We start from the raw sequence: 10,871 nt of genomic DNA, 5'->3' as shown, positions 1-10,871 counted from the left end.
ACCTAGACTCAGGGGCGTTGCTGGGGGGGGGGGCTAAGGGGGCTATCTTTTGGTTGTAGCCCCGGATAGAATCTCAGGATCTACATCCAAAAGACTAGCTAGCCCCCAGTCCCAACAGTTCCCACAACAGCTTAGCCCCGGGTCTTTTCCAGACCTAGCAACTCCCCTGCCTAGACTGTCAATGAATATTTACATTAAGTAGGTAATGCTTGCATCTTATGCAATGGGCTGACTGTTCTTGAAACACAGTTCATCTCATAGGTTTTGCAAGCGGTATGCAGCTGGTTAATATAGGCTGTTTGCAATGGGTGTATTATGGATGGGGAAGTAGGGAAGAGGGAGCAGAGTAAAGGAGCCAGGGAAGGAAAGAGCGGGAACAACGAAGATGGAGTGAAGGTATGGGTATTCCACACACTCAGCTGTTAAATACATCAGAATGTTACTCGTGGAACCAGGGACAGCTGCACATCCCCAACAGATAAATCCAAACACTGGGATTCTATTGTGAGGCCCAGAGCAATTATGTTGAAATATGCTTTATTAAATGCAATTGAACAAGTTGATATGTCTATTTGAGGTCAAGAAAAAGGCACTTTTTCCGAATGTCATCATTTGTTGGCATTGCTTTGACTTTTCTATGAACAGGCCCAACGTTGCAGAACTGGGAAAGAGAAATGGTGTTGTATGTTACTGTTCACATGTACACTGTCAAGAATAGATAGAACTTAAATGTTCAACGGGTAGATATTTTCAGATATTATTGTTTTTAGTTCGCGTAACCAAGTGTTCATTCAGTTTTGATTTCCGCAAGCATGGAAGTGCAGATTCCCCTTTAGGCAGCAGCAAGTTCGTGAAGGAAAACTGCATATAGTTTTGTGCCTTTCAAGTAATTGTTCCTGCAAAAGAAGTGACAAATATTGTCAGCATTTACTTTTCAGGTGATTTATTTTTTACTCATTTTCTCTGAAGAGTCATTCATATATTGGTCTACCAATAATACATATATACCATAGATATAACATAACACATCCATCCCATTTCATTAACATGCCAAGTTAACACAGGTACCCCTGAGTGACCAATAGGACTTGTTGTCTCTGTCATTTTCTGCACCAGTTCCTGCTGGTTTCTTACAGGACCTACTGGTCCGATTGGGAGAGTGTGTGGCTAATTAATTCATGAAGCATGCTTGCATTTCGTTTGGGCCTCCTGTGTCCTACCTCCTTGAATGCCTCTCACTTATCGTTAAAGTACCCAATACCTGCTCCAGAATCTATGAAAAGGTGGTAGGTGCTTCATGCATCGAATGGTGAGTCTATGCCTGGCCGTCAAATTGGGACACACAGCTGAGAGTGTTGGTGAATACATTATGTAGTAACTAGTAGGACACATCCCACTGACCCGCGTGGAAATCAGGTACTTATGATCCAACAGAGATTATTAGTACATCTCTCACCAACCTAAGTGCCAAGGACGAGTAAGGTCGTCCTTTTTGGATAGACTTGCATAATAGCCTCGCAGTTAAGGGGTTAAACAAATGGGAATGCACTTCTTTCCAAAAATCTACTACAGAACCAGTGTGTTTCCCTTGGGTGCCTCCTTGGAATTCGTTGGGGTATGCAGCATTCGAGGAATCAAAAGTGGACCAGTCTATATCACTTGCAAGCTAAAGACACCATTGCTTTCTCGAACACACATTCCCGTTTGCTTTTAACTGCAAATTGTTCATATCCTCGAGATTGTCGTCATTTTCTATAGACATCTGTGGGCATAATACTGGTATATTCAAATTACTGCAATGGACCTCAACACCCGTTTATGGTACACAATGTTTTCCTTTATTTCTAATCTATGAACTTAATTTAAACACATAATGTACACACAATTCACAAGAACAACACTTCTTGGTAAGAGAAACATGTTGATTGCAAAAAAGGCACTTTGGTTACTAACCCCCATATTGCACCTGCACACTTTTATGAGCAGTTTTTGCACATTAGTTGACATCTCTTTTGTAGAACATTGTATTGTAAATGTCTAATGTTTGTGAGATTGTGATTTGAGAATTCTAAGTACATTATGTGTTAGAATTAAGTTTATAGATTAGAAATAAGGGAACATACGTTTTACCATAAACAGGAGGGGATGTCCATTGCAGCAACTTGAATATACCTGCATTATGTCCACAGGTGGCTAAAGATCTTCACATAAGAGCGAGGGGGTAGCTTGAGACTCGTCCTGCTTTATTGACAATTGTTATGGTTTCACATAGTCAGAGTCAACCCCCCCCCCCTCAACCCCTCCTCCAGTCCCCTCCCGATAACAACAAATAGGGGATGACCCGTTTTTGTTGGCCATGTTATATAGGACAGGACGAAAAGACTCTTAAAAGGACAACTTAGAGTCTAGGAAATAAAACCATCATATTGTTTTTGTCCTCCAGTTCTGTAGATCATTTGTAAGGCTTGTTTCCTAAGTACATCATCCAGTATATCAATTGATGAAATGATTATTTCATGTAAAATCCATAAAACAATGTTTTAAAACATTGAATGTGTATTTATTAAACAAAGGATGGAAAATGCAATTCGGATTGTACAAAAAAAAAAAAAAAAAAAAAAAAAAAAAAAAATCACAGATTCCAAACTTGAAGAACTCTGAAAGCCATCTACTGGATACGAATACTAAGTGATATATTTGACAGAATGTTCAAACTATTTGTTGTGAATTCAAAAAACTGTTTTAGATTTCGCAGACATGTGTGAGTAGGTAAACATTTGAGGAAACAGCCCTTCGTCAGGTTTAAGATAAACTAAACATATTTTAGAGCTATGGTGACCATCACAGGTAAAGTGAATCTGTTCTATAAAACATATCATGTCGTGCAACAGACCAACAGAACTGTGTAACCAACTTCAAAACCCTAAATAATATTGTTCACCAACAAAAACAACAAAGTGCAGCAATTATACGATTTCTGGTCCCTCTTATGCAGCAAAATATTGGGTACATACCTGCTGATTTTCTCGTTTTGGCCATGGCTTGCATCATCGGGCCCCCCTATGCCCAGTAACATTACACTCTTCCCAGTTAGATCATGAAAGGATTTGGCAATGGGAATCGTTCCTCCGGCACGGATCATGTCTGCATCCACTTGGAAGACTGTGGGTAGACGACAGATTCAGAGTGGAATTAATTCTATAAGAAATGTCAAAAGTCCAGTACCGTAATATCATGCTCGAGCGTTAAGGATTTTTTAACCTGGTGTTAGCGGGATATACAAGGGAAGGGTAAGCGGGTTTAGAAAAAAAAATGAAGGAGAAGCAATTTCAGGATTATTTAGGCTTGGTCTGTTGACTGTAATATGCGAAATAAAAAAAATAGAATATGTACTTGCTTAGTTGTTTCGGCAAGAAAATACAAAATAATCTGAAACAATTTGCCCGAATTTGCAATTTTATGTGGGTACCATTTTGCATTTAGGGGAATTATGGAGCAGTAAGCAGGATCATGAAATGGCATTTTTGCTCTAGGGATGACAAACCTACGATGTATGCAGTGTGTATTCATTCTAGAGTTTTCCAGATGAGGCACGGAAACAAAAAAGCTCCATCTCCAGACAGTGCCATTTTAAGATGTAGTATTCCAACTTACTATTCAGAAAAGGAAAGCTATACATATAAATCACATTAAGGCAGGGGTTCCCCCCCCCCACCTTTTGTGTGCAATGAGCAAAATGTGCATATCAAATGAAATGGTGAGTAACATCCATTCTTCGGTGAAACATATTGGCGCTCAGTTGGCAGAAAAATGATTGCAACACAAATTGGAAATGAAATAAACTTTAAGACTGCTAATAGAGCATTTTAATTTGCAGTACTTAAGTTAGCCAGACAATGTGCAATTCTATTAAAGAACATTTGTAATGCTTTTAACTTCATTTGACGTTAAGTGGTTGTTTATAGGAAATGTTGAGGAAATTGAGTGGTCAGTAGGACATTTTTGGACAGACAGAGCCAGCCAAGTTGTTCAAAAATATAGTAGGACTAAATAAACATTACCAGAGGCTTCAGGAGTCTCCAGGATCTTGAGCAAAATATTGTTACCAATGGGCAGTGGTAGGCACCACACAGAAAATGTCTGTTAAGATATTCTCTAAGAACTGTTAAACCGTTCAGAGGCCACAAAGGGAAATGTCAAAATGTTTGAATCTCTGGTTAAAACTATCCGGGACAGAGTTATTGGCAAATGGCATTCCCCAGTTCAGTAGGTCCAGGTTATGGAAAGGGATACCCCATGATTTGATGCAGAATCTCAAAAAGAAAATTGAACCATAATTGAGTGGTGTACACGGCAGCCAGATTTATAGTTTCAAAAGGGCATATAAAAATTGCTAAAAAGACGAAATGCAATTGTCGAGAAAGGCATTATGCCATCTCCTTGGACAAGTATTCCTTGGACCACCACCCCCCAGGGTTATAGGCCAATTGCCTTACTGGAAATTGCAATTAGATATTTTCCAAATGTTTGTGACTCAGACTCGAGGAGTGAGCTCAAACTAACAATATCTTGATGCCCTCCCAAGCAGCTTTACAGGGAGGGGTTAGTACATAGGGCCACTGCTTCACTCTGAGCACCATCATGGTAAGGTTAAGGGAGGAAGATTACTTGTGGCTTGTTTCAGATTTTGAGACAGCATTTAATTTGATTGATAGAAACATTTGTGGTGTAATTTACATTGTATTAGAGTCCCTAATGGTTATTAAATCTTAACCAACTGTGATAACTACACATGGCATTGGGGGGGGGGGGGGGAGGGGGTGGATGAGCAGCTAAGGAAAATGATTCGTAGGCACTGGGAACCAGTGGGTATAGCAACATTGGGAGACCTATGGAAAGAAGGGAAAGTAATGGAATTTGAGGAGCTGGTAGAGGACTTCACCCGGGACAATATATTGCCTATACCAGAATGGTGCAGAGGGTGAGGGAGTCATGGCCTGAATCGGTGCTCACAGATCAACCTGATGAAACCGTAGAAACATTCTATGACATTTCGGAGGGAGGACATGAAGTCTCCCGAATCTATGAACTCTTGATGTCTAGGGTGGGAAAGGAGGTAACCCAGTTGAGACGGGATTGGGAGGAGGAAGTGGGGGCGCCAATGCACAATGGGCTATGGGAAGGGGCCCAGAGATACCACAAACAGGTGTCCAGAAATGCGAGGTTGCAGCAGATTCAACTATATATAACTCATAGGGCGTACATGACCCCTCAGAAGGTTGCCAGATTTATTAAGAGCACAGAAACACAAGCATGTCCTAAATGTGGGGAGGTGAACACTGGGATGGTACAAATGTTCTGGGCATGCCTAGAGATTGGAACATTTTGGGGCAAAGTCTCCTACCATTTAACTGATAAAGGGATACGGCTGGATGTGGAATCCGTATGGGCATGTATGGTGGGGGACTTTGCAAGACCTCGCAACCTGAGATGTGAGCAAATTGAAGGACCTTGCCTTCATACTGGCAAAGCGTAGAATTGCAATGGGCTGGAAGGCGAGATGAGAATGAACCTCTAGAATGAACAGAAGCGGGCAGTCACGGAAAGTAAGCTCATGTTAAGGGGGAGGGTAAAAGGGATACAGTGACCCTCTTATGGAAATATGTTTGATGCTTGATAACCATGACACGCACTGTTGGACTTGTTTTGTTGAATGTTATTGTTCAAATAATATAAACTGTGATAACCACACATCCCAGGGTCTGTCCAATAAACAAGATCGGGGAATTCCACATGGTACATTGTTTTTCCCGACAAATAAAGATGTCAGTTGGCCCCAATGTATTCCTTTCAGTCTTTGACTCTAGTACTTCTCTTAGAAACGTTAATAAATTGTCTGTAAAGCATATATTTTTTGGATGTATGTGATTTCTTCGAAAATATTTCACCCAATGGAGATTTCACCAAATCCATTTCACTGAAAAATGAAATCTAGTTTTTCAACTTTTTTTTAATGCAAACCCTCTGCGCCCCAGTCGCCCCTCCCTACCCTAACCTATTCCCTTACCCCACACCCCACCCATTATGCTTTAGACATATACCATTTCCCTACCATTTTCGGTGAAACAAATTTGGTGAAATCTCATTAGGTGAAATGGTATTCGAAGACATCTACGGTAACAATATTTTATAACATGCTTCTTTATGCCAATGATACAGCTATTTTAGACTTAACCCTGGCAGGTCTCGAACAGGGCATGCTATACATAAATGACTATTTTGGCAACTATAGTTTGAAATTAAATATGATAAAAACAAACATTATGTTTGGGGGAAAATGGTGAAACCTTCTAGCTGGTTTCTAAATGAATGTAGAGATGAGGATGTAGTCTCATTTTTTTTTTAGCCTAGCCTTCTCAAAGAGTGGTGCTTGGGTTAATAATTTAAAGAAGACAGCTGAAAGGCCATCATTAAGGGTTAAATACCCGTATCAATAATGCAGCCTCTAACTCGAAAGAACAATTCACCATTCTACGAGAGCTGAAAAACCCTACCCCCCTGACCAACATCATGACCGCAAGCAAAGAATGGTGCACGACTATCCAGAACGCGCTCGTCGCTAAAATAGTTTTTGTTTGGCAATGGTTTTGTCTTGGAGCTTTACTATTAGCCAGTAAAAGCCCATCCCCGCAGGTCATAAATCTCGACAAATCAGGACTGCAGTTTAACTTCTCTCAGGTCAACCAAAATCATGCCCAGGAGATTATAGCTGGGCTTAAACCATCAAACTGCAAAGGAGACTGCTTCCCTGCCCAACTAATCAAATTGTGTGCACCCACCCTCTCCAATTATCACCAATTTTGTCAATGCCTCCTTCAGCACCAACATAGTCCCCCCACTAGCATTAAAGAAGCTTGGGTCACACCACTTCTGAAAAAACCCTCACTGGACCCCACAGTACCGCCCCATTACCACAGTCCCCTTCCTCCTGAAAATAATAGACAAAATTGCCTATTCGCAAATTCAAACCCATTTGGAGTCGAATAATCTACTAGGTACAAGATAATCCAGCTTTCAGCACAGCCATAGCATGGAAACAGCCCTATTGGAACTAAAAATCCAAATGGATTCCATCAGAGATGCAAGCAACCTCTGCATACTACTCTTCTTAGACTTGTCGGCTGCATTTGATTTATTGGACCACGACAAGCTATATACCACCCTGGCAGAGAACTTCCACTTCTCACCCGAAGCCACCCTCTGGGTTAAATCCTTCTTAGCTAATCGAACATCTAGAGTCGCAATAGGGAAGGAAGCAGCTGATCCCATTCCAGCACCCATAGAGGTTCTGCAAGGGTCATGCCCTTCGCCCACCCTTTACAATGCCTACCCTAAGCTCCTCTTTGCTGCCCTTGACGCCATGGGTGTCATCTACATGAACTTCACAGATCACCCAGATTCTGATCCCCATTGCAGGAAACCATGAGCAAGACACTATTCTAGTAAATAAAATTGACACCATAATCCAGAACTGATTGCCGTAAATAGCCTCTGCCTCAACGATGAAAAAAACAGATCCTTATTGTGGCGCACCATAAACAATCAAATCGCTCCACCCCGACTATTACTCCATCACCATTGATGACACACCCATTCCAATCCTCAACCAAGCTAAAACGCAAGGCGTTTACCTAGATTCAAACCTAACTTTGACCAAGCATATCAATACTCTCTCCGGGGCGTGGCTTAGCTCATGGAGTGAGGCGGTTCCAGAGTAAAGCTCCCATCCTGATCCTCTAAATGATCCTTTATCTCCAGGTGTTGAGAGCAATGAGCGAGTGAAATTACACCTACGCATTAAGGAAGCATTTGTGCCGTCGATCGGCAGCAAAATGAAGAAAATCGGAGCCTGCAACCCGAACTACGAGGCTGTTTGGCAAGCACCCCTTGGTCACCAAGATGGCGGACGCAGCCACGATGCAGCAGTAGTGGAGGGGGAGGGGCGGCACACTGCACTGTGCCCAGATCCAAGCAGAAGGTGGGGAGGCACCAGCCTCGCTCTGCAATCCGCCCAACATTGGAGGTTTCCACAGACACCTTGGCCCGGCGAATCCCTCGGTGCAGGGTGCCCAACTGTGGTAGTGGAGCCTCGAGGAAGTACATAGCGTGCGCACCGGGCGGGGAGCGGGCGCAGCATTGACGCCTCGACCGAGAGCAGCTGGCCGACTGCCTAACGGGGACACCTGGCATGCAAACTCCCCATCAGACCTGAGCAACGAACAGGAGTGGTGGTAAAGGGCATCGTTGGTGAGAAGCGGAACCACTTTGGATGCACACACCCGGACCGAACATGAGGTGGTGAGAAGGTGAACCCGGTCCGTTGTGTGCATCATTCAGTGGGAAGGGCCAGACAGAAACTTAATAGAATGCTGGTTATTTGGGAAAAGCAGTGAGCATAATACGGAGGACCGCATCAACGGGATCCTAGGATTGCTGCCCACCTACCCTGCAACCAGACCTGTGCTAATGACATAGCAGGGTGGGACACGAGGGATGCCCAATACAAAATGCTCCGGAAGAGGAGCAGAAGTTAGACAAATTAACGGCAGTGGAAAGGTGGGGGGAGAACTCCACGGACCCTACCCCCGAGCGACGACCAAGCTGAGCTCACCGGACACGAGGACCCTGCAGGGACTGGGGCACGGGATCGGGCCTGCGCTATTGATGGGAAAAGATAGGAACAGATCAGGACCCTGCAGCAGTGAGAGCCGTGATAAGAGTAAGTGCCCTCCGGAGCTCCAGCATACATAATTGTATCCCTTGACCATCATACGCAGTAATTCCCAACACAGCGTGAGGCACACTGTAAGTACACGTTTTTGGACTGCAGTAACTGGGAGGCATGAGCACACTGTCTGAGGTGTTATGGGTCCAGGACAAGTGGCTGAGGCACCAGTGTGACGGATAACTGGGAACCTGGGAGGTTGAAGAATTAGGAACCTAGTACTCCCGGGGCTTACTCAGAGAGGCAACAGCATTGAACGTTGGTGCAGCCCTTCACATGATAAGGCCAATCCGCGAATAGGAGGTCATAACAGTACCTGGGGTGTAGTGACAGAGTGTCACTTGGAGCCCTTTTGCAGATCTGGGGGCATTCAGTGGATCGCCCTGAAGGGATACACACACCCCTCTGGCGGGACGGTGCCACTGCACGCGTGACAATGCGCAATAAAGCCTTAAAACAAAAAGAAGGGCCTTTGACCCATTTAAGAGATTCATTGACCTATTGAGCATGCTGTCTTGCCCTTAAAACACCCCAAAACAAAGGAAAAAAACAAAAGCGAGGTGAGCATTGGATGGCAAGGCTGGATAGAGGCCCCCGAATTTATACTCCTCCCTGCCTGCACAGATTAACATAAAACAGCAGGATCTCGTATGTGAGCCACGTACAAACGCTGAAGATTGGCCACAGAATTGGTCGACAACCACGTGCCCGGAGTAGGCCCAACAGTACATCATTTCGCAGACTGTCATCACTTTGGGAGGCTACGTCCACACCCAACAGGAAGAACAAAACCACAATCATGGAATCCTTTGCCGCAGTCAAACCAAAAGATCAGAGGCAGAATGCTGCTGTGGCCTGCTCTGAACAAACGGCTCCAGAAGAAAACAAAGACAAACAGGTGCTAGAGGCTATTGCAGGACTATGCTCCTAGACATCAAAATAGAAGTCGGACATGCAGCTGATGTGCCAAGATATGCGCATTCCTACAGAGCGTGTAACAACCACAGAGGCGGCGCTAAGGGAAACGACAGAAGCACTGAAAGACTTTCAAAGTAGAGTGCAGGAATTGGAGAGGAGAAACAAAGTGCTAGAAGAAAGGGCGGAAGACGCTGAAGGAAGGGTGTTCCAGACACAACAGTGTGCACCTGCTGGGAATTCCTGGAGGGATGGAGGGCCCTAACCCTATGAACTTTGTGGAAACACTACTACAGCAGGAGATAGGTGCTGGTCGACTCTCGCAGGGGTTTGCGGTGGAAAGGGCCCACAGAGCCTTACAAAAAAGGCCACCACTCGGATCACGTCCCCGCCCTATGATAGCTAGGATCCTGAACTTTGAAGACAGAGAAATCATCCTGCGCTATTCAAGGGAAGGGGGCAAAATAAAGAGAGACAAATGCCAAAATTGGTATTTACCCGGATTACATCCTGGCGGTACAGAGAGCGTGGAACTCTTTTCTCCCGGTTAAGGCCAGGCTGCGGCAGCTAAACCTCAAGTACATGCTGATATACCCGTCGAGGCTCAAAGTGCTGTACAAAGGGAGAGCTGTTTTCCTGGGGACTCTAGCGGCGGCCACCATGTGGCTAGAACATAACATGGCAGCAGGAGAAGAAACTGTAACATAGCCAGAGCTGCTGAAATAGGGTGGAAGAAGCTGGCGACCTTAGATCTTGAAGAAATGCCTGCGGCATCACGCATTTATGAACACTTGAAACCATCGTAACCTGGACACGGATCTTAAGGACGGGGGAACTGTTGGACCACCTGGCCTGTGCCAGCTGGCGCTTCCCCGCGAAAGGACTGCTGTCGGCCTATTGCTGAAGCACCATGACCCACACAGGATGTCCCAGATGGGCCAAGATGGTGCGGGGGCACCTGAGCATTGCTTTCACGGAGCAGCTGCTGGGTGCAGTTGGTTAAGTTTGGTTTGTTCTTGTTTGAAATGTTCTGAAGTCTTCACGGTAAGAGACATAGTGGAAATGGGTGCTAGACAGGGAAGAGGGTGGGGGGGCAAAGACAGCTACGAATGGGGGACTAAAACCCGCTGGCAGCGATCTGAGGGTGGGACGGGGATAAGGGCTAACATGG

The 10,871-nt window shown here is 44.6% G+C and overlaps 1 protein-coding gene across 1 annotated transcript in view; it reads right to left on the bottom strand.

Moving 5' to 3' along the window:
- Positions 1 to 520: 520 nt before the first annotated feature.
- Positions 521 to 10,871, bottom strand: part of LOC138497339 (cytosolic non-specific dipeptidase-like) — a 221,281-nt gene continuing 210,930 nt past the window's right edge. The window contains exons 11-12 of the mRNA XM_069620735.1: positions 3,015 to 3,162; positions 521 to 896 (exon numbers count right to left, since the gene is read on the bottom strand). Coding sequence (XP_069476836.1) covers positions 833 to 896; positions 3,015 to 3,162 — 212 coding nt within the window. The 3' untranslated portion in view covers positions 521 to 832. The remainder of the gene's footprint in view (positions 897 to 3,014; positions 3,163 to 10,871) is intronic.

Source organism: Ambystoma mexicanum, chromosome 5q, assembly GCF_040938575.1.
Source record: "Ambystoma mexicanum isolate Mex_15411 chromosome 5q, UKY_AmexF1_1, whole genome shotgun sequence".
Taxonomy (NCBI): domain Eukaryota; kingdom Metazoa; phylum Chordata; class Amphibia; order Caudata; family Ambystomatidae; genus Ambystoma; species Ambystoma mexicanum.
The sequence above is the reverse complement of the archived record's forward strand: the minus strand, read 5'-3'. Positions and strand labels throughout refer to the sequence as shown.